This window comes from Chelonia mydas, chromosome 22 (assembly GCF_015237465.2).
Source record: "Chelonia mydas isolate rCheMyd1 chromosome 22, rCheMyd1.pri.v2, whole genome shotgun sequence".
NCBI classification, from domain to species: Eukaryota; Metazoa; Chordata; order Testudines; family Cheloniidae; genus Chelonia; species Chelonia mydas.
In genome coordinates this window covers 5,894,376-5,918,792 of record NC_051262.2, presented here as the reverse complement: position 1 = coordinate 5,918,792, position 24,417 = coordinate 5,894,376, and the positions used below count along the sequence as shown (strand labels likewise).

General features: G+C 45.1%; 2 protein-coding genes across 6 annotated transcripts in view; one reads left to right on the top strand and one right to left on the bottom strand.

The window, feature by feature from the left end:
* The window catches only part of KCNJ5 (potassium inwardly rectifying channel subfamily J member 5), a 241,303-nt gene that overhangs the window by 32,488 nt on the left and 184,398 nt on the right, over positions 1-24,417 (bottom strand). The window lies entirely within an intron of this gene.
* ARHGAP32 (Rho GTPase activating protein 32) overlaps positions 1-24,417 on the top strand; it is a 266,577-nt gene that overhangs the window by 234,904 nt on the left and 7,256 nt on the right. For all 5 annotated transcript variants that reach the window (XM_037882261.2, XM_043534160.1, XM_043534161.1 and 2 more), the window contains 10 exons: positions 4,396-4,498; positions 7,072-7,216; positions 8,039-8,121; positions 11,734-11,841; positions 13,276-13,421; positions 16,520-16,721; positions 17,394-17,539; positions 18,983-19,057; positions 20,954-21,781; positions 22,440-23,383. In XM_037882261.2, the coding sequence (XP_037738189.1) occupies positions 4,396-4,498; positions 7,072-7,216; positions 8,039-8,121; positions 11,734-11,841; positions 13,276-13,421; positions 16,520-16,721; positions 17,394-17,539; positions 18,983-19,057; positions 20,954-21,781; positions 22,440-23,383 (2,780 nt within the window). The remainder of the gene's footprint in view (positions 1-4,395; positions 4,499-7,071; positions 7,217-8,038; positions 8,122-11,733; positions 11,842-13,275; positions 13,422-16,519; positions 16,722-17,393; positions 17,540-18,982; positions 19,058-20,953; positions 21,782-22,439; positions 23,384-24,417) is intronic.

Sequence of the window (24,417 nt, the reverse complement as noted above, 5' to 3'; positions counted from 1 at the left end):
AAGCGGAGCTGGTTGCAAAATGGTAACAATTTTGTGAGTTTGTTTTATTGACGATTTTTAAAAATTCTGTATCTTCCAAAATTTTCAGCCAGCTTCAATGAAAAAGCACACAAAGTACCTGCAGTAAGCTGTAGTTAGAGGCGGGTGTTTCTCTTTTTTTTTTTAAAGTGTGTTGTAGGTCTCTTAGCAAGTATGGGTATGTCTACGCTACAGTTAAAAAACCCGTGGCTGGCCCTTGCCAGCTGACTCAGGCTCACAGGGCTTGGGCTGTTTAATTGGGCTTAGGTGTGTCCAGTCTCAGGCTGGAGCTTGGGCTCTAGGATCCTGCTGCAGCCCAAACCAGAGCATCTACACAGCAGTTATACAGCCCTAGAGCCAGGGCCCTGGAAGCCCAAGTCAGCTGGCACAGGCCACCTTTGGGTGTCTTAATTGCAGTGTAGACATACCTTATGACATCAAAAGTAAGATGGAGAGGGAAGTGGGAGTAAAAATAGCTACAGTATTTCAACAGCTGTTGGGGATGTGTATCTACCAATGGTATGTGAGTTCATATGGGAGCTCATGGGTTATATTGGTATTCTTTTAACTGAGAACAATTAGTTATTATTTTCCCATCTCACTGCCTTACTGTCTTGCTCCTTCATTTAATTGCTTTTTGCTAAGCTTCTTAGACAATATTGGAACTTAATGACATCCATAGTTTGACAGCGTTTGTTTAGAAGGTTAGATACAGTGCGTACAGCAGTTCAGTTTATGTTCATTGTTCCTGTTTGCATGATCATTTACCTTTTTACAGTCATTTGCTATGTGTGAGATTCAGCTGAGCAGCTGCAGTTCTATGCGATATGGTCCGTTAACCAGCCTGAAGGCCCTGGCTGGTGCAGGAGCTCACCTGACTGCTGAAATACTGTAAAAATGACACTGCTGCAGGGGGACTCAGTGGGAGGTCTCATTCCCCAGGCTGAACAAATAGTTCAAATTCCAGTAATGTGCACAAAAAACCAACATCCAACAACAACAAAAAGAAGGCTGCTAAGGTTATGAACGATAAAAAGGGGAAAACAAAATGAGGTTAGAGGACTGTAAAGGGTCTGATTTCAAGATGAATTAAAACGCCCTTGAAAATGAGAGCTATAAAACTTTCACTTCATCCTGGGGGGAAGAATGAACCCTTTCAGTCAATGAGTAAATAAAATAAAAGCCTGAGGAGAGATGCTGTAAAACTCTCAAACCTGCTGGGAGATGCTGAGGAATGAGCTGGAAAATTCCTTGAGTCACCCCAGTGATAAAACATCCTGGGGTCTCCTTTGGTAATGCTTCCACAGTCCCAGGCTTCTGCGGTTCAGTGCCTGGAATGTCAGGCACATGGGGACAGCAAAGGGAGGAAGTGCTGGGAATGGGATGCCTGATTCCGGAGCAAGAGATACATAAGGTGCTCAGGGCCTCACAGGATGTGGATGTTTAAATGCAGCAATTATCAATTAACTCTAGCACCCTGAAGTGCAGGTGAGGTGGTTGTTTCTTTGAGTTGTTTCCCGAAGGGGGATTATCTGGTGTCCAGAGGTTGGGCATGATATTGCCCAGAAAGAGAATAAAAACAACAGTGCTCGTTGTTAAGCTTTTGTTGTTCTTTATTTGAATCATGGTGATGCCCGGGAGCTCCTGTCATCGATCAGGGCCTCATGGTGCCAGGCGCTGTACAAACAGATGGTCCCTGCCCCAAAGTGCTCAAATAAGTATAAGGCAAGAGACAGATGCATACAACAGACAACAGGAGCCCAAGCATGCAATGAGACAGTACTAGTCATCGTGTTAGGGAGTGGTCTCAGGACACCAGCTGCCTCTTTAGTGTCAAATTTTTGGGAGGCAACTTCAGTATTAGCTTTGGCTGTTTTTACTGCAATTTCATATTTCTTGTTGGTACCAGAAACATGCAGCTACCGGGGCTGAGGAAAGGTAGGGATTGGAGGGGAAAAATTAAAAACACTCATGTAATCTTCCTATGCCACCCCCACCCCCCACCCCTTTTTTTTTTAAATAGCAGACTGAGGTCATCCTGCCAGCAAAAGACCCTTTTTAACTACAGTTATGTCAGCGGTCTCCAAGCCATGCTGCATCCAGAGCTTTAGCACAGTTCAGAATATGTTCAGTGTCCCATCTCTGCTACAGGATGGATCAATGTGGTAGCCAGGTCAGGAGACGAACACATAGCCTGATCCAGTGGAATTTCTGGTGTGGATGGGCCCATAGTATTTTGATTTTGTGGTTTTGCCCCATGCTGACTCTAACAGCACTATCCAATCTCTTGCTGTGGTGAATAAGCCAGTGCAATAAATGTACTCCTATGACTACATCCCCTTCTTTGGGGTTTTTTTTTCCCTCTTTTCCTTGACTTGATGCAAAGTGTCACAACAGGCTGCTCCTGAAGTCTAATTATGACTTACATACACTACTCACCATGCTGTCTGTTTGTACAGCTAGAGAAGCCCCAGGAGCGTAAAGCCACGGAAGCATGCTGAGTTTGTTCTCTTGTGACACAGGACTTTGGTTAGGCAGCTCAGGCCAGTGTTCTAGGTCAGGGTTCTCAACCAGGGGTACGTGTACCCTGGGGGTACACAGAGGTCTTCCAGGGGGTACATCAGCTCATCTAGATATTTCCCTAGTTTTACAACAGGCTACATAAAAAGTACTAGCAAAAATCAGTACATACTAAAATTTCATACAGGCAATGACTTGTTTATACTGCTCTATATACTATACCCTGAAATGTAAGAACAATGTTTATATTCCAATTGATTTATTTTATAGTTATATGATAAAAATGAGAAAGGAAGCAATTGTGCAGTAATATGTATTGGGACACTTTTGTATTTGTGTCTGATTTTGTAAGTAAGTAGTTTTTAAGTGAGGTGAAACTTGAGGGTACGCAAGACAAATGAGCTTCCTGAAAGGGAGTCTGGAAAGGTTGAGAACCACTCCTCTAGGCTGCTCTTCAGTGGAAGGTGAAGATCCCAAGGCACTTACAGGTTTGAGCAGAAGGTAACCAGTTCTGGTCAGTACCTTGCTCTGTAAAGAAGGATTTTGTTTCCAAGGCTCTATGGGGCAGAAGGGGGGTCCATTTGCCCAACAGTCTCTGGAAAGCAGCTTGAGATACTGCAACAGTCTGCAGTTTGGTGTTTTACCTTCTATGTTTCATGGTACATTAGTCTGAGATGCATCTGTTTATTTCTAGGGAACCACTGAAAATGTCTGCTCCTTTCCTTGCCCAGGTTGCACATCTGCTTCTGGGCCTGATGTGAAGCAGAACAGCAGTAGAGTGGATGGGGTGGGGAGGAGGAATAGGGCATCTAAGTTCAACACTGTTCCTGGCAAATGGTATATATTACTTAATAAAAGGGAATTTGCCACATGACCTATTCACAATCTGTGTCACATGACAAATTGATAGGAGTTGGCATTTTGTGTAAGACTAAATCTAGATCATTGTAGGAACTGTGGCAAGAAAGTCTCCTGCTGAGGAGTCCACAAAAATCGGAGTTTTTCCATGAGGACTGGATGGTGCTTACACGGGTCTGATCCTAATTTCCTGTCTGGGCTCCTATCAAGTCTCATTTTCCTGTTAAAGGGGATCAGCTTTGCTCCTCCCTTAAATCCAGCGGGATGGATAGTTAGATCACATAGTGGAATTTCAGTTGTATTGAGAAGCCATCTGGAAAAAACTGGTTGGTGAAGTGGCCTGAATGTTACTGTAAACCTAATTACATCCACTGGGTCTTACTTTCAGTCCAGTCTTATCTGGGTCTTTCTTTGTAACAAGTTTTGCACTGCAGTTTCTGTGGATGCATTGTTTCATGTAGCTTTCTAAATCCAGGGACGCTCAAATGCATCAGTGCCCTGCACATGCAGAGATCAAATTACCAATCATAAAAATGCAGGTAACCCTGGGGTAGAACGTGGTATTTCTTTAATAGCGTACAACAGTTTAAACCAAGCAGGGGAGAAGAATTCCATGTTGAATTGAAGCTGCAGAAAGAATGTTGGGTAGACTGAATGCAATTGCTCAGTTTCAGATTGGCCGGGATAGGGGCGGTAACACCATGGCTCGTTTGTAAGCCTTGTAGATCTTCCGCAACCACAGTTAGTGAGACCCTGTTTTGTGTCTCATCTGAGAAATGGCATCTCCTGCAGCGCAGCTCTGCTAACACCATACTTCAATACTGACTTCAAGGAAAGCCTGCCTGCTACCAGTTACCAGCACTACTTCCTGCACCTCCTTGGTTTTCCTTTGTCTGCTATCCAAAAAGCAACCCATCTGTGCTTAGCTTATGAGATCTGACACGATCACAGGCCCTCAGTAACATGGTCAACTAAACACTGGCCCTTTTTTCTTTTTAGTCCCCCAGGTCCTCAAGAGCTGCACCGAATTCATTGAGAAACATGGCATTGTGGATGGAATATACCGCCTGTCAGGAATTGCGTCCAATATCCAGAAGCTACGGTATGATTGCATTGTATTCGATGAATCCCAGCACATGCTCTTTTAAATGCTTTGGTTTCAGAATCCTAGAGTTCAGTGATGACAGGCGGTGGGTGTCTTGGAGAACAGATGGGGAGGTACCATCACAGCAGCTCCCCAGTGCTCGTGTCTGCTTCATGAACAACATGTAGCTCTGGAACATTTAAAATCCCACCTGTCTCTTTTTCACAGAAGTTCTGAAGTGAAATGACAAAGTGTGACTTGTTTAACTTAAATCACCTTTTTAAACCAGTTTATTAAACTGGTGCAAACTCCCTGTGTATAGGCCCTTCCTTCAGTTTAAGGGCAGCATATTTTGATTTAGCCGAAACCTGTTTCCAGTTGACTTAAACAAAACTTAAAGAAAGGCCACTCTTACTCTGAAATAAGTGGGTCCTCATGGGTTTTGTATTAATTGTAACTATATCAGTTTAAATTCCCACCTTTAGTTTATACCAGTGCAGGTGTCCCCATAGACAAGGCCTTGACAATGCTTAGACATTGCCTGTCTTTCTAGAATAGCATCAGCACATCTCCAATGGGCAAGGAACCCGCACCCTTGCGGTGGAGGTTGCTCCCTGAAGGAACTCATTCTCCTTTGCCTTCACCTCAGTCCACCCCACTTTACTTTTAAATAATATCTTAAAATTCTCCCTGCTCCTTCCCCAAAGAGCTTATCTACACCTGGAGTTATTCAGCCACAGCTATTCTGGAATAACTATTCTTGAATACCTCCGTCTTTGGGGGTCTCTTATTATGGAATGTGTGTCTTGTTCTGGTTTAGCTTTAACTGACTTTGAAAGTGGGTTTAAGCTACACTGGACCAAGGCACTCTTATTGCAGAATAAGAGTGTCCACACACGGTGTTATTCAGGAATAGCTGTTTCTTAATAACTCCATGTGTAGACAAGCCCTCAGAGTAGTGGTTCTTGGCCCACGGGTTGTTTGTGACCCAGTCAGCACACAGCTGCATATGCGGCCCACAATGGTAAATAGGTTGAGGACCACTGCCTTAGAGTGACTTTTGCTGGCCCCACATTTTAACATTTTTCCTTGGGTCTGACCCAGTCTGTTTTGTTCCCTTTTGAAGTTTTCCCTGGGTGTTTTATGTTTTCATTGCACAGTTCCCCACATGCAGCGCAGGAGGCTCCTTAATTATGAACAATAACAACTAACTGCCGGGCTAACTTACCCAACTGCTAGATGGGTTTTGTTCTGTCTACTCTTGGCTGCCTTAGCCCCACGAGCTGGTTTGCTTTTACTGAGATGCTCTAGGATTCTTTCCCTGTGAATGGTGGGAGAACTTTTCCACCCTTTGGAGGGAATTGTGGGGAAGGCACTGGAGAACTATCTGCACTCAAGTGATTTAGCCTGCATCCTCATTGCAAAGTGGGTGTATTCTGGCCTGAGTTAAAGTGGAGCTGGGGTTCTAACCCAATCCTGTAGCTGGGTAAACTAGCCAGGGGTTGGGCTCAAAGGATCTCCAAACCTGGCCCGACATGTTTTCTGTAGCAGTGGAATTTGGCCTAAAAACCAGGTTAACTGTGCAGTGAAGACATTCCCATGGGGCTACAAATATATCTACGGCTAAGGACACGGGTACAAGATTCTCCATTATGTAGTACAGGGAAGAACTTAATGCTTTGACTAGGCCCTAGAAGTACGCCAAAGCGTTCAACGTGGTTTGTCTTCCATGCATGTTACAAGGCAGAATGATAGTATAGCTGTGTGAGAACCAAGCCTCTGACAAGGCTATTGTAGTGTAGACGTGGCTATCTGCTGCACAGGGGATCAGCCGTTCAATTTACATCTCGTGGAGAAGTGAGCTTCAGCTACAGCAATCCTCTGCTCACCACTCCCAGTGGCCTGACTCATTACGCTAGTCCCTGGCTAATTGGAAACAGGAATTTCCATGCACATATTCTAGTGGGAAGTGAGGCTTGCCAGCAGCTCTGAGTGCAGCTTTTATTTCATAAACATTTGTGCTTTGGGTTTCTCTCTCTCTTTTCCTCTCTCTGTGAAAACCAAGGGAATGCACACGGGTTTTCTTCATGTGGTTCCTGGCTCGGTTCATTCTTGCTAGGCTCTCTAGCTTGCCTCCAAGGAATTTTTGCACACAGTAGTTTTGATGTACAGCAGCTGTTGATAGGCCCTGATGTTCAATGTTGCTTTTGATTTCAGTTTCTAGGCCTTTGAAATTTAAAGGGGGTAAAGTTTTCATTTTGGCCCATGGTGAATTTTACCTACACAGCTCTCAGTCACAATCACCGGGGTTAGAGATGTAAATTGCCTTCAACAGTGTTGAGACTATACCCTATAAAATACAAGGGCATCTGCCTTGTTACGGGAAATCTGATTTCTGGGCTAGCCAGTCAGATTTAAATGCAATCGACAATGCCTTGGAAGAAACCATCCCATTTTGGAAAAACATGAGCTTGCAACAGCACAAGCCTGACTCTTCTTCCTGTGAAGCATGCTCTTGTGTTCCTTTGACTCTGATTTGTTTTGGGTTTTTCTCCATCCCCCCCACCACCATCTGCCTTTCTCATCTCTAGCCACGAGTTTGACTCTGAGCAGATCCCCGACTTGACTAAAGATGTTTACATTCAAGATATCCACTGCGTGGGCTCCCTCTGTAAACTCTACTTCCGCGAGCTCCCCAATCCCCTGCTCACATATCAGCTGTATGAGAAGTTCTCAGTAAGTACCAGCCGGTATCTCAGTTTCCACGGATTGGGCAACGTCACTGATCAACAGGAATGAGAGAGCCACCTGTTTTGTAAAGCCTGGTAATGGGGGCCATGTAAGATAGATTCTGAAATGGATCTTGCTGAAGATCTTTCTTTCCCTTTATGTTTAAAAAGGGTTACCCGTGAAAATGAGGCTCTCAAAAACATTGGCTTAGGCCAGATCCCATTTGGGCATGCTACTCCAACAGCTCTGCTGCTGAATCCAAACTAGGAGGCCACACGCTGCTGTGCTCATGTCCAACACTCCAGACTCACAGACTCACAGCGCCTTTTGATGTTCCCTTCTGAGATCCGAGTGCAGTTGTGCCAGGGCACAATACCCTGCTCTAGACTTGCAGCACCAGGAGGGAGGCACGTGGGCGGTTTGAATGATTGTGTGAATCCTCTCAGCATTTGAGGAGTCCCCAACAGAAACTAAAGATATCCTCCAGTGGCACAGCCAGCAAGGGAGGGCATTGGTGGGAACATCTGCTGCTGCCCTTCTTTGGGATGAATGTCACCCTCCCTGCAGCACAAGGAGTCACTCTGTGCCATCAAGGTGCAACTTACAGCTCCTGAGCCAGCTTCATTTAATCTTGCCTTTAATGTTAGTTGTATGCAGGCCCACCTCCTCAGCACACAGATACCACAGATGAAGGGGGCAGCCTAAAGGCTTAGGTGGGAAGGTAAATCCTGCAAATCTAAATGCCAGCGAACTGAGTGCCAGCCAGACTGTTTCATTTGCATTAGCAAACGCCCACTGTTAGCATCTTAATTTGTTGTTTTGTTCCAGGATGCTGTGTCTGCTGCTACAGATGAAGAACGATTGGTTAAAATTCATGACGTCATCCAGCAACTACCCCCACCACACTACAGGTTAGTTTGCGTAGCATTACCCCGCCGCACTCCTTTCATTCTTTTTGCCGCTCTGACAGTGCACCAGGGCCCTAGCTTTCCATCCTCAGCCTGTCTAGGACGAAGGTCACCAATGCAGACTAAACCGAAATCACGTTAGGCTAAATATTGGGACTTACGCTGCAGCACAATGATGTCACTTGTTTGGAGGGTGAAATAAAACCCCGGCCATTACACAATCATCACTTACAAAGGGAAGGCTGACATTATTGTTTGCTTTTCGATTATCCCCACCTAAGATGGCCGCATTCTTCCTGCATAGTTGAGCACGCTTGGAAGGATTGCTGACTGCATAACATTGACTTATATTTTAATTAGATCAGTAACAAAACAGACAACACACACTGTACATAAATCTCATCTGCCTTACTCTATACAATATGCCAGGAGGGGGTGAATTCAGAGCCAAGTAGTCAGATTTCATTATGAAGAGGGGAGATGGGTGGTGAGACTTTCCACAGGATATTTTTAATGACGACAAAAACCATAGGTTGAAATAACATTAAGGGAGAGAAATGAAGCAAGTAGCAGAAGGCTCAGAACTTTGTCAGGGGTTTGCCCAGCAAGGCCAGTTAATCTGGTGAGACAGATGAAGATGGAGCACCTGAAATCAGGTGACAAAGGAAGCACTGCAGTAGTACACCTCTGGCAGCACGTGTGTTTAACTAGCAGGATTGGCAGGGAAGGCGTTCTGCTGACAGCACAGCGGAACTGCTCCCCCACATGCATTAAAGAAAGGGAGGGAGCATTTGTGAATGTGGCAGTTGGAAAAGCAGCATAGGAATCTGAGCCTCTCTTTTTTGTCGTCGTAAACTGCCATGCCATGCTGCAGCCACCCAACCCCTCTCCTTTCCCCTGGGACTCTCCCCAGCATGGCCTCAAATGCCCTCAGTTATACTGTAGAGCAGGGGTCGGCAGCCTTTCAGAAGTGGTGTGCCAAGTCTTCATTTATTCACTCTAATTTCAGGCTTTGCGTGCCAGTCATACATTTTAACGTTTTTAGAAGGTCTCTTTCTATAAGTCTATAATATATAACTAAACTGTTGTTGTATGTAAAGTAAATAGGGTGTATAAGAAGCTTCATTTAAAATTAAATTAAAACGCAGAGCCCCCTGGACCGGTGGCCAGGACCCAGGCAGTGTGAGTGCCACTGAAAGTCCGCTCACGTGCTGTCTTTGGCACACGTGCCATCGGTTGCCTACCCCTGCCGTAGACTATCCCCACACTGGAGTGTGCAGTAACTGGCTGGACCGTGCCTGTTTTACAGGGGCAAGTTGTTCTGTCCTGTTGGCTGGGTGGGCAGATTGGCCTTTCTGATGGTTGCCGTGATGCCAGCGTGCCATAAAGCAGTCTCAGGGGTGACCATAACGAGTTATACCATTGCAGGACAACCTTGTACCCCTGTAGGCCTTAATTCACAGTTTTTTCTATTCTGTGCCCCTTTCCGGTTTACTTTCCTCATGTGCCCCAGCCACCTTCCTGTCATTCATGGCAGGGGGCTGGGATACCTCAGCTTGCAGTCTTTGTCCTGCTCCACCCCAGTGGCTCCTGCTCTGTGCCCAGTTACCCTGGCCAGGTAGGTTTAGGAATGGCCAAAGGAGAAGGTTCAGATTTGATGGCACCAAAATATCGTGGGCTGCTCTTGCAGAATTTCAGCCAAAGCTGAGCCAGGAAGCAGCCTCCTCTTGTTCTGGGTCTGACTCTGGATAAGAGCCTTAAGGGCAAATTTGGCTAGATTCAACTCTGAGCTTTCCTCTCCCTGCCTTCACGCTGAAATTTAGAGTGGGTTGGATGTGAGGTTCTTCCTTTGACCCATTTCAGTGCCTGGGCTTTCGTATTGCCACCCGATCCCATCTGCACTGGGGGGACAGAGTAGCTCTGTAGTTAAAACCTCCCCTGAAAAGCCCCATTTAGGAAATCCCCATCAACCTAAAGCATGTTGTCTTTCCCAGCTCCCCTCACTTATTTAAGCTGTGGCCGGAGATGCTTCTTCAATCGCTCTCTGCCCTAATGTCTGATTTTAATGTAGCAGCCTTGTTCTCAGAACAGAAAGGGGGGCTAGGAAAGGAGAAAAACCTAGCGGAGAGATAAAGTAGGAATGAGAGTAGTCACCTTTTACATGAGAGGTTTCAGAGTAGCAGCCGTGTTAGTCTGTATTCGTAATAAGAAAAGGAGGACTTGTGGCACCTTAGAGACTAACACATTTATTTGAGCATAAGCTTTCGTGAGCTACAGCCCACTTCATCGGATGTGAGCTGTAGCTCACGAAAGCTTATGCTCAAATAAATGTGTTAGTCTCTAAGGTGCCACAAGTCCTCCTTTGCTTTTACATGAGATAACTCTGCTGCAAGTGTTCCCCCTAGTGGTGACTGGGCAGAGATGGTGGTTCACTTGCGGTTTCCTCCTCAACTTCCTGAGGCTTGGCTGTGCAGCCTTTTTGGAAGAAAAGAGCATTTTTATTCTTCTAATCATCTTCGGCCAAGCAAGAGTTTCCAGGCTGATGATGGTGGTGCTTGGCAGCACAGTGCAAGTCTTGGGGGGTTTTGTCCATTTCATCTCCAGTAAATGCAGACTTTTTATCCCTGCATGTCTTTGCATAGGTCATGCCTGCAAAGAGAAAGCAGGCAGGGATGCCAAGCAGGGTAGGGAAGAAATGAAGACCGGACAGGGGAGACTTGAGATTGTGCACTCACCTCTTAAAGTTTATTGCTGCTACTAAGTGATGGAGCAGACTTAACTTGGGGGTGCTCATCAGCACTCTTGTTAGTGTGAGAGCAGGTTCTCTTGTACCACCTATCAGCTATACCCTCAGTGATCCACCCTAGTACGATGCAGAACTGACCCCCACTGCTGGCTGTAATAAATACAGTTAGCCCCTGAAAATTCCCAGGGGTGCTTGCCATCTGTGCTGCTGAAAAGTAATGGTCTCTGAGTGTGTGAATATTAGCTTTCACCCTGTATCTTATTTAGATGTATAAATATATATCTGCAAGTGTCCATCCCATAAACTAAAATATACCTAACAGAGATCATCCTATCTTGGTGCTTAAAGCCGGGATTTTCAAAGCAGCCTCTCACCAATCCCCTCTCAGGTACCTAAATAAAAGCATCCTCCGCCTTACACAAAGAGAATAAAATAAACCCCTTCCCAAAAGCCTGAGATAGGTTTTGCAGCATGCCCAAGAAGTTATCAGGCTCTGCCTGAGCAAATGTTTTATTTCTGTTGCACAACATGGTGGTAAAGCAGCCAAGTAATGAACTCGAGTGACTAGCTGGTCCTGTAGCCTGTTGAGCTAGTGGAGTTGCAGGTATTTTTGGCCGCCCTTGTGTTCTGTTAAATCTAACAAGTGCACATGCTTCTTCAGTTGGACAGTCAGGAGACCCTGCTGTCATCATCTGCCTGAGGCAACGTTTGTGTCTTGCTTAGGGCACATCATTCCTTCTTTTGCTACCAAACAAATACAAATTAATCAACTGCGTTTTTCTGTGCTGCCAATTGCAGCAAGGCTTGCTAATGGGTGTTGAATGTTTGCCTGTCCGTTAACAGATTTTTGCATCTCTCTCATTTTTCAGGACACTGGAGTTCCTAATGAGGCACTTGGCTCATCTAGCTGATTACTGCTCCATCACAAACATGCATACCAAGAACTTAGCAATTGTCTGGGCACCAAACCTACTAAGGTACTTCTATTAGATTTTCTCTCACCTTTACATTTAAAACACACATCGAACCTGTTCCTCCAAGTAAACACTGCATGCTGAAGTTATTTCATGCTATGTTCCCAAGAGGATGCTAAATGTCAACACCCAGAAAAACCACTATGGTTTTGATTCTACGGTTCTCTTATTCAGGCACAGCTGCTATTGGTTTTTCAGTGGGAGATTCTCCGGAGAAAGCGCTTTGAGACTGGGCAGGTTTGGACGTGCTGGGCCAGGTCTTCTACTGGTGTAAACAGCATCATTGATGTCACTGGAACTACAGCAGCTGGCCTTCTGGGCCCACTGGGCCTGTTTCACCATCATAACTCCACTGATTTTGACAGAATTACTCCTTATTTACAGCAGTGTAAATGAATGGAGAATCAGGCCCACCTTTTCCCTCCAGTGTCATTTTTTTCCTCTCCCTCGGTTAGATGTGGATACTATCTCCTTTACTCATGCAGGAAAACCGGTTCCATTCTGTGGCACCACTGACAGCAGTCTGTATAGTCTGACATGAATACCTATGGCTAGTAGGTTTCAGGGGTGCTGGAACAATTTGTATAGTGCGGTGCTGCGAGCCATTGAGCCAAACTGTAAACCCTGTAGCTGATGGAAACTGCTTCAAGTAGAACCCCCAGCACCTCTTGTAGGTTTCAGACATATGGAAATGATCTTGCCAGACCCTTGGATAAACTTTGTCCTCTGGAATCTCCCATGCCACATGACAATCTTACAGTGCCATCCCTAATTTCAAAAGCTTACTTAAAAAAAAAAAAACCAATAAGACAAGGACAGGGGGTTTGGTTGTGTTAGTTTCTGGACTGTCCAATTACCATCCTGACATATCCGACTCAGAGTCCCTCGTGGGCAGTTAACAAGTGTGAGCCAGTTTCTTCTGTCTGACAATTTTCTCTTGGTTGAGGCTGCTTTTGAATGTTGGGGTCCTTGCTGAGCAGGGCTAGTTGGAGATTTTTCCTAGCTCATGGGGAAAGATTCATTTAAAAGGCTACAGTGAGCTTGTTCAGGAAGTTTACAATGCAATTACAAGTGCACATGGAGGGAAGGGGACAAAACAGGCAAGCCTTCGACATGCCTCACTCACCTCAGTCTGGGCCTGCAACAGCTGCTCCTCCCTCCTCTAGGGGTTCACTGCTCCCATTGACATCAGGAGTCGGATCCAGACTGAAGTCATCACAGCACCAAATTCAGCGTGATGATTGGCATAGCTCTTTGAAAACTAAGGGAGTTACACCAGCAGAGAATCTGGCCCTTCAAGTGCTATCTGGATCCATTATGGAGCCTGGCCTAAGTGGTGTTATATACCTGGTCTCAGCAGAGCAAGTCACTATGCACAATGAGCCCGTACCCATGGTGAAGTTACATTGAAGTTTAATCTGCCATGCATTTCCTTAGATCGAAGCAGATAGAGTCCGCCTGTTTCAGTGGAACAGCTGCCTTCATGGAGGTCCGAATCCAGTCAGTGGTGGTGGAATTCATCCTGAATCACGTTGATGTCCTCTTCAGCTCCAAACTCAGTTCAGTCATACGAGACGGGGCAGGTATGTACATTCCTTGGGGGGTTTAATTGTACCAAAATTAGAGGCAGAATTTTAGCAGAAACTCTAGCCTCTCCAGTAAAAACAAAGGCCAAAATTTTCAGGGATGGGTGCCTAAAGTTGATAGATGTGGCCTGAGTTTTGGGGGCCTTGGCAACCTTTCTCTCCCATTGACGTTGATAGCAATCAAGGGTGTTCTGTAGAATTGGGCCTAATAATTTGACATCAGCGATTACTGCTCTTTACTCCTGCGATTCACGAATGTTTCTCTGTCTTGGCACAGTTGCAGCTTTTCCCTTGCGGAAGGTCTGTGATAATCTTTAAGGGGCTTTATTACCAAGTTTTTGCTCCTGCACACTCCTCCCTGTCTTTGCAACACAGGCTTGTGCCATATGGTACATACTCTTGCCATCAAGGCCAGCATTTTCAAGCTTACATGCTGAAAGTGTGGCACCCTGACATACTGAGCAGCCACAGCTCCCGCTGACAGTGCGAAGTGGTGGTTGTCAGCACCTCTAGTAATGGGACTGCTTTAGTAGGTGCCTAACTTTAGACACCCAAATTTGGGCCCCACTTTTGATAAGAATCAGAGGGGTAGCCGTGTTAGTCTGTATCCATAAAAACGAGGAGTCCAGTGGCACCTTAAAGACGAACAGATTTATTTGGGCATAAGCTTTCATGAGTAAAAAACTTATGTCCAAATAAATCTGTTACTTTTGATAAGAAACATTTTAAATCTTAGACATTAAAGGGTCCATTTTCCATGGAGCCTGGAGGCATTCATTAGTATGGTTCTGACTTGTTAGCCACAACAGCTATACCCATATTCTTGTAATTAGTAGCCAGTTCCCACCTTTGGCAATGGGTCTCAAACAGGGGTACATCAACTGTTCCAGATGTGTGCCTGGTTTTACAACAGGCTGCCTAAAAAGCACTAGTGAAGTCGGTACAAACTACTATTTCATACAATTACTTGTTTGTACTGCTCTGTATACTATATCAATGTTTCTCAACATGAGGGCGGGTGTCATGGGATGATGGGTTTTGGGGGGGTCTCAAGTGCAGGGCTGGCCGGCAGGGGCCCCCATGAAGCTTAAGACACATGCAGAAGCCCAAGCCCCACCCATCCAGGGCTCAAATCAGACTCCTGAAAGGGGTACAGTAAGTCGTCTAGAAAGGTTGAGAACCACCGACCTATGGGATGAGGCTACGAGGCACCCCATGAGATTGGAGGGCCTAGTAATGAACTGAACCATATTGTACAGGTCATTGGAATGATTAAAGGATTACTCGTTTGTTTAGCCTGTAAAATTAATCATGATAACTGCTAACAGCTCCACATAGATTTTAGACAGAAAGTTACGATTCAGCAGAGATGATAATCAAATATATACATAGCTCCACTTGGACAGATGAGTTCTGCATTCACTCCGCTGTGTGATACACCAAAACACAATGAGCCCAGTCTGTGAAGGCTTTTCTTGGTGCAGAAAATGGTCACAGTTCAAAACTAAAATTCCCATTCCTTGCAAATGCCTGCTATCTCCCCAGTGAAGTTACACCAGGGATGGATTTGACAGATTCATATATGTGCAACCCCCATGCTGTATTTCTAATAGATATTAAAATATAAAGTAGCTGATTTAACATAGCTCATCCTTAGTACAAAATGGGCTTTGTCAGTGCAGTTGTCACTAACTGTGGGCAGAGTTAAGCTGTTTGCCAGTGTATTTGATGCTTTCCATTTCTGTGTTAGGGCCTCATTGTCTTCAGCATAGTAGATTTGCTGTCTGTCCAGCTTTCCACACAAGAGGCAATTATAAAGCAGCAGGAGTGAGGAGTTTGTTATGATAAGAGCCCCAGTTGAATGATGCAGGCATATTTCCACCCTGATTCTAGCTGATCTTTCAGAGTTAATTACACCTGGTCCAGGCTGTTTTCTTCCAGGGGAAGGCAATTATTTGGCTCAGCATGTTTGTCTGTGTTTAATTCGTTGGTCAGTCTCAACGGCGAGCAGGAATTCTGGGGCTTGTCATCTGGTAGTAGCAAAGCTCAGGGAACATTTTACAGGAGCGAGACAGCATGTAGCATCCTGTAAGGGGGGGGGGGCAGCGGGGGGGGCGCTGTACAGTCTGTGTTACCAGTGCTGCGGCGTCACTGTTACTGTTACCCAAGCTAGCTCCAGTATGTAACCAGGATTGGGCCACTGTTCTGTAATAACTTTTAAACATGGCTCAAAGGCCAGTGCAGACAAGGGCCTACATGCAGGGTTGGGTTGTTCAGTAAGCTGGCAAGGGATAATCATGTTAACATTGGCAAAATTCATACTCCTAAGCGCAGGAGGGCTGTCGTAACAGGGTTGCATATGATTTACTAAACCACTCTATAAACTAGCTCTGTTATAACAGGTTCCTTTGCAAGGAAAGTTGACAGACAGAGTTGTAGCCCTGGGAAGTAATTTTAACTAGTTTTGATCTTGCAAAACGAAGTATTTAACTCACTTTAAAGAAACAAAACCCAAAACCCACAACTACAGCAATAAAACAGTCCAGCTCTTAATTTATTATGCTCTACCCCAGTATTTGTTAGGAGTGATTTAAAGCATACTTACTAGTTGCAAGCATGTTTGTAACATTTTAAATAGCTCCCCTTTAAAATGTTCAGATGTAGCCATTCTTCCCCATACTCTGAGCTAGAATCAAGATTGGGGAGTGCAAGTAAAACCAGCAATTAGAAAGAAAACTATCACCTTTCTGTACAGGGTTTTGAACCATCCTGTAGGATAACTGAAAATATTCTAGCCCTAGAATTCAGAGATGGTTACAAGCAAACCACTATAGAATGGAGATCAAGTCCTGTAGGCTTCTAGAGTAATTGATACAGAATCCTAATGGTTTCCTCCCTCCCAGTTTCGTCCTATAAGACTTTGTCAATTATTAATTCCACTGTTAGCTCTGCCATAATGGTGTGTGTAATAGAAGCTATGCTGGCCTTTTCTTGGGTTTCCAAGGGCTCAGGAAATGCTATAATCTATTCATGGGCCCTACTTTTCCTGTTGCGTCTCTCTGATTCTCTTTCTTGTCTCTGGTTTTCATTTGCAGGTCACACTTCCTTATCACGCCCCAAATCACTGCTGGTGTCCTCTCCCTCAACTAAGCTGCTCACCCTGGAGGAGGCACAAGCAAGGACGCAAGCCCAGATCAACTCCCCTATAGTGGCAGACAGTAAATACATTGAAGTGGGAGAAGGCCCTGCTGCATTACAGGGGAAATTCCACACTGTCATAGACTTTCCATCTGAAAGGTAGAGGCTTTTACTTTCTATCACTGCTGTGTTTCAACAGGCTTTTAACGATTACAGCCCTCTGACCTCAGCAAGAATTGCTTACAATGCAGGATCATAGCCAGTGTCCCACCCCCAGTAGGGATGGGGTTGTTCTGTATCCATGAGGGTGCAGCAAGACACACATGGCTCAGTTTACACCTCAGATGTTTGTTGTATGCCTTGAGTGAGCTGGGCATGCAACCCCCTCTGTCCCTCCAAAGATTCGTGTACGTACATGTGCATGGCGATGTAGTGTGGGGTCAAGTAGCTTTTATAGTGCAAATGAAATCCCTTTCCTGATAGGTTTAGTTTAGTTATAAATGGAGGGAACAGGTACATTTGCCTATAAAATAAGAGGCATTCTTGGTTCAGACTCTGAATGCTGTTCAGGCCTAGCGCCTTAAAAATTCCACCTGCCCTGCTACAAGGAGGAAATGAATGTCCTTTGTTCAATGGGACTGACCCCACAAGTTCTGGGACTGGACCTTTCCAGGTAGAGGAGCATAAATACGCTCTGCTGCTGAAATATACATGTCTAGTTTTCTGCCAAAGCCAGCAGGCCAAGTGCAGAAGGAGTCAGGTCTGGTTGGTAAAACGTAGTGACTGGCAATGTGTCTTGAATGCAGATCCCCTTCTGCTTTCTTGCTCCAGAAAAAGACCGCCCAACAAGATGAAGAAATCCCCCGTTGGCAGTTGGCGCTCCTTCTTCAACCTGGGAAAATCCTCTTCTGTCTCCAAGCGGAAACTGCAGCGCAACCCAAGCGAGCCCTCCGAAATGAAAGCCATAGCACTGGCAGGTAAGTAGGGTGCCTTTTGTTTGTTCCTACCAAACAGGGTGCTGCTGGGAAAGTAACCCACACTTAGCATGCTTCTCTGTTCCCCTCCAGTGCATAGGCCATAATCCATGAATAGTGGTTTGAATCTGCTAGAGCCTTTTATTAATGGAACCTGAGTTCTTTAGCTGAGGCCGTGGAGATTCAGTCATGCTTTTAGATCCAGACCTCATCCAGGGGTGTTATTGTTACAAAAGCAACCCAACGGATCCATCCCCTCTAAGATGGAATATTCAGGACTGACAGCTCAGTGTTCCTGGGAAAATTTACTGACATTACTAAACAGGTATAATTCTTATTCCAGAATAAGAGCGTGTTTTTCTGGTTTAGCTTGTCTCTCTTTGGGAGCAGTATAAACTAACCTGGAAAAGGGCCCTCATTCCAGAGTAAATAAGGGAGTTTATACCAGTATAGTAACTTCCCCATGTAGACAAGTGCTTAGAATCACTAAGACTGTGTGTAATGTGATGTAGATAGAGATGTGCCTCTCCCTTACCCACAACCCCCTTTTATGTATATCCATCTAGTATCTCTCTTCAGATTCTCTTAAAATACCACCTTTTAGTTTTCAGTAACTTTGAATCATTTACAATTTTCCTTAGTACAAAATGAAATTAGATTGAGGGGACAAAAGTCCCAACTTGGCCATATTAGGGAACCCTTGTATATTTCATGGCACAGTGGTTTCAAAAATATCCACAGACTTCCCCAGTACCTCAGGGTTAAAGTTAATGCTTATTCAGTGCCCATAAAATATGCAGCCCGAGTTCTTCCCTGCCTTTGGCTGCTTTGCATTGTGCTACCACCGCAAAGCAGTACTAAAAGCTGATACAGCAACTAGAGGGGGTGAGGGCTTCCAATGATCCTCACTACTGTAATGGCCCTTGGAGCCACTGGTAGATGGTGAAAGTTAGAGCAGCCTTCAGGCTACTCTGAATTTCACCAGTGGATCAGTGAGATACATTTCCATTGTCCCAGTCAAGGGGCATCCTTACCCATTCCTCCCACTTCTGATTCAAGTGAGCCTGCACCCTCTCCCCCAAAAGGAATCCGTGCTAGGGAGCTATGGCCTGTTTGCTTCCCAACCCATCCCTCTGCAGAGATTAACAGCTTGTCGTCAGTTTCTCCCTTTGTAAGGAAGAATATTACCACCCCCTAACCCTGGGCACCTCTGTTAATTCATTTGTGTGTGATGGAAGACACTGTAGAAATGCCTACTAGTATAAATTGTGGTATGGGATACAAAGAGGATACAGTTGTGACTGGAGCTTTTGTGCGAGCATGTAGGAGAGTAGAAAAGCTGCTTATATTTGAGCAAGAGTTGCGGCTGGCAGAAACCCATCTATCTTCATGCCATGAGCATGCGGCAGATTATAAAAAAAGCTTCTTTTATGTTTGGTTCTGTAGGTGGGAGAGGAGATAGTGGGACCCTGCGCTCAGCTAAAAGTGAAGAGTCTCTCACTTCCTTGCATGCTGTTGATGGTAAGATAGAAAAACTGGCTCACAAGGTGTAAAAGGCAGAGTGACATTTCTACAGACCTGTGAATGTTACAGCACTTCATAAAGTAGATGGTGGTATCCGTAACTAAGTCCTGTGGCTTCTCCTGTAAAATCGGTTTTATAAATAGCCAGCAACTGCCCAGTCTTCTATCTAGGAGACATGCTGTTATTTTGGAGAATCTCTGTGGCCTGTGCTAGACAGGAGGTCAGACGAGATGATCACAATGGTCCCTTCTGGCCTTGGAATCTGTTGCCAAACAGGGTCACACAGTGCTCATGTTTCAGTGTGTCTACTTTTGTTAGTGCATGTAACTCATAAGCAGTCACGTACCAACAACTTAAGGGTGTCAATCCAGAGTGACTGAGGCCAATGGGCGTTGTTCTTGCTTTGGAGCTAAATGTTGCAAAGCAGATTTTTGCATGACTGTGGTGGCAACATCCTCTATTCCCGCTGCAACATTAGGGTGTAAGAAAGAACTCATTAAAGTCAGAGCAAGGTTCAGGTAATTCCCCTTGAACCTGCAACTCCTCTTTAGGTCAAAAGTGAAATTAGCTTGGACTATCCTAGTTCTTACTGGAAGTTTATAATCACCACAAAACTATCTCACAGTTGTGTAAAAACTTACAACAAGGGACGTTTCTAAAGGTGAAGTAGTATTATATAAGCTCGGAAAACTCAATCGACTTCATTTCACGAGCACTAAAATTTAGACCAGATCTACACTAGAAGCACTTTGCCAGTAGGGTATCTCTGTATAATATCCCAGCAAAACTCTGCTTCTGCTCACATAGCTTCCTCCACTCCCCCAGCAAAAGGAGTTTTGCCAGCATAGCTCTGGCAGTCAAGGGTGACACCCCTGACGAACATAGGTAGGGGGGCAAAGTTTGTAGCCCTTGCCTTATTCTAATTTTTAAAAAGAAAGGTAGGTATATAGTGAATAAAATGTAATACATTACTGACCAAGAAATAGCATTGCTCAGTTAACCCCAACCACAGAGGTGGAAAACCAAAAAAACTAATCTAGTAAACATGACCCCATCTGGCCTTTATATAGCACTAATTAGATTTCAAATGCATTTTAAATCTAAGAGTACTTTACTGTCACTCCCCACCAGAATATCTGATAAAGCAAAAAGAGACTGACCCTAAAACCTTTTCTATTTGCCAAATGTATTCATATGCTTAAGAGATTTTTGCTAAGTTATTGACTGTCTAAAGTGCAGTGCTCAGTGTAAGCTTAACTGTGGGGGTGCCACAGCTCCTTCACACCTATATACCATATAGCTTTCTTGATTAGATAACTAAATAAAGGTATGCATAAATACTTAATGGACTAGATTTGCTTGTGCATTCACGTGGTACCATGGGCCAATGCAGTAAATCTTCAGAGATCTTTACTGCATGTTGTTTTCCTTCTAGGATCAAAAAGTAAAAAACCAGATTTTATTAAGACAGTGTTTGTATCAGATCTGCTTATGTTTAACATTCACTTTCTTGACCTAGACCATATTGGGACTTTGACTGCATTTGTTAACTTCTTTTGGGACTGTGGTTTCTAAAAACCATTTGATCCATCCTACATCATCCAGGCAAACTAAACTTAAATAGTTTTATCAACTGTTTTAGCCTAGCAAATGGTTTCAAGTACATCTACATGAGTTTCCCACACTCTCTTTAAACCAAGTTAGCCTGCACTGACTGGTTTATTATTGTTTGTATTATTTTAGTGCCAAGAGGCCACAGCTGAGATTAGTGACTCATTGTGCAGAGTTTTAAACTAAATAAACAAAAACAGCTAGTAACTCATGGCCTCATGCAGTTTTTAATCAACATTTATCTAGTGCCCTATTAATGCTTATCCGTCTCCTTGTTGCTAGGTGAATCTAAACTGTTCCGGCCTAGAAGACCCAGGTCCAGTAGTGATGCACTGTCTGCTTCCTTCAATGGGGAGCTCCTGGGGACCATGAACCGCTGCAATTCTTATGATAACCTGCCCCATGACAATGAGAGCGATGGGGACGAGGGGCTGATTCATGTTCCTGCCCTCATCTCTCCTAAGTCAGCGGAAGATGTTGACCTGAGCCCACCGGATATTGGAGTAGCTAGCCTGGATTTTGACCCTATGTCTTTTCAGTGCAGTCCACCCAAGGCAGAGTCTGAGTGCCTGGATAGCAGCATCTCTCTGTTGGAGTCCATGGGTTTTAACAAGGACAAGCCAAGCATAGCTAAGAAGGACTTGGAAGCTGCTAGCCAGAGTCAGACCCCTGGCAGTGCCACGAGCTCTGAACCAGTCTCCCCGTTCCAAGAGAAAATGAGTCCCTTCTTCACTCTGGACCTGAGCCCAACTGAGGAGAAGGTCGCCCATGCCTTCTCGCCTAAGATGGGGCGAAAGCCAATCAAGTCTCCGCTGGTGACTATATCAGAGCCAGTCTCTTTGACACTGCCCAGACAAGCATGCGAAGGGATGCCTAGTGCCGCTTCTTCAAACTGGAGCAAAAGCATTAGCACCAACGAAGCCACAAACAGGTCCCCAACCCAGAGGGTGTCTTTGCCCCTGAAAGCCAACGAAATGGCAGCAGGTGAGGGATGCCATCAAGAGGCCCAGACCCAGGTGACTGCTGCCAAGCCAGAGTTGCAAGAAGAAGGGGAGCGACCCATGCCAACCAGCCAGAATAAGACTGTACCTTCTGGACACACACAGCCAGGTACAGTGCGTTTTCCTCCATTCTTTCTTTAAGTTCTAAAGGGACCTCTCCCAGAAACTTCTCTGCGTGCCTTTTAGGAGAGGGGAATACACCTCGATTCCGATCCTAAATCAGAGGGAGTATCTTGCAGGGCAGTGCAGGTTGCTAAGGTCTCAGTAGAAACCTCTGTCTTTTCCCTCCATCACAGAATTCTTGGATACTTTCCACAATACCTTATGTGCCCCCCTTTGTCTTGTTTTTTTCATCCTATCATAAAATGAAACAGTTTGTAGCGTACCCTTGCATATCAGTTAACAAGTGAATTGACCACCTAAGACACTCAATGAAAAAAAACCCACCTGCCAACACTTGAAGAAGGGTCTTTTTTTCAGCCCCAAAGCATGTGGTCTAAATTGGTTAAAGGGGGTCTCGTTCTCTGCCTTACCTTCTTCCTACCTCTCTAGAAATGCAAGAGGAACCTTTAGACAATCTCTTGGTGTGGTTTTCCTGCTGAACAGCTGTACTATTCAGCAACGGTTGCATGTGGGACGGAAGATACAGTATTTCACATCAAGGAAATGCTACTGTGAAAAGCCTCTGTTTTTATAATGGTCTATAGGGTTAGGTCACTATCCTTACAGAGTAACAAATCTCTCTCTCTCAATTTTCCCCCCATTAGGAGCAGTTGCCCTCGACTCCCCCCAGGATCCTGTTCCTGTCAGTTCTGTCTCTCTTATCCCTCCTCCTCCTCCGAAAAATGCGGCGCGCATGCTGGCCTTAGCATTAGCTGAGTCCGCACAGCAAGCATCTACTCAGTCCCAGAAGAAGCCAGGAGATGCTCATTCTGACTGTACAAATTATGGAGAGACTGACATAGCTATAGAAAAGGTCCACCTCTCTGCTGGGGCTGCTCCAGACAAGCTCCATTTGTATACTGGTGTTCCTGAGAACCAAATCCACCTCCAGAGTGGGGGACCTGTAGACCAGGACCTCACTAGGACACCTGGGGACCGCAACCATCTACACAGTAGTACACCTGGAAATAGGGACCAGCCCCATCTGGATACTGGCATGCCTGGGGACCTGCATAGTGGCACAAAGGTGGACTGGGACCACTCCAACTTCCATACTGGAACAGTGGGGGACAAGGACCACTTCTCCTTCCATCCAGGTGGCCCTGGGGATTGGGAGCGCACTCCTCTCCATACAGGTGCTTTGCTTAGCCAGGAACCATCCACAACAGATGTGCCTACAGACAAGCCCCACCTCCATACTTGCATATCTATGGATAAGTATCACAGCCCTGTGGAGAAGCTTCATCTCCCTGCCAGCACAGCTGATGACAAACTCCAGCCTCCTCCTGTAGCTGCCAGGGAGAAAAACGCCATGGCTACAATGACATACATGACAACTATCCAGACACCAGCAACTGAGATGAGTCATGGAACAGCAGGTCAGCACACGGCGGCTGAACCCGTGGCTCAGGCAGATGTTATTGTCACGACTGCTCAGCGCGTTCTTATGACCAATTCCCTAGCACCATCTCAGAGACCAGCAGACCATCAGCCAGCCATGGGACAAGTTCCAGCAGTAGCCACCAAAGGATCAAGTAATTCCAACCATGTAAGTGATGCACACATAGACCCCCATCCCTTGTGTGTATATTTGTACATACAGCATCTGTGTGTAATAATAGTAGGGGTGGAATTTTGAGAAACAAAGTATGGGCTTATCCACAGAGGAGCAAGAGACATACTTTCTGCTCCAGATTCCCAGGAATTATTAGTGTATGTATAATATATACACCCACTCGGAAATATCACAGTATGTTCACTGATACTTTCCAGGGAATACCTACCCCAGTACACTCCCTCCTACGCTAGTTTTAAGGGGAAAGGCACTTTTCCCTTCTCAGTGATGCCAGCATACCATTATTCTTATCGTCCCACATTGTTTCCAAAACAATGACTTGGGTCCTGGTAGGAAAGTGGCTAGATACTGGACTGTGTGCAATGAGTAATTTACACATAGCTTTAAATACAAGAACATGCTTTTGGTGTCTTAACTAGCATCCCCTAGCTCAAACATGCTCTGAACTTCCATCAGAAGTGGCTTGAACAAACCCTTTAGTCTCTTCTTAAGGATGGTATTTTTAACAGTGCTGGGATCTCCCCTTAGCCAGTTAGTGGCACAGTTCAGTAACAGTCCTGAATCCTGGGATTTGGTTGTAGGCTCAAATGGCTTTAGACATCACAATGCTACATGATACCAACTTGAGCCACACCAACAGAGCAACTGCATTCACACACACTTGGAATCTAATAATTGTCTGACACGCACTAAGGAATAGTGTTAATTCACAGGAAGTTAAATATTTGTACACTACTGATATGCTACTATAGATCATGCATTAACTCAGAGCTGCGTATATAGATTTGAAACAAGGTTCACATGTGCTAAAATACATACCTTTATAAAAGCCACCTGTCAAAGTGTTCTAGGCTCTGTACAAAAAGTTTTGGCCAATTGGTCTTTAGAAACCATAGACTGACAACAGCCTTCTCCTCACCATTTATGATTACAAAAATAAATGGACAATCTCAGCACTTCCCAGCCCATCCACTAGTCCCTGTTAAGCCTGGGGAAAACTGCAGCAT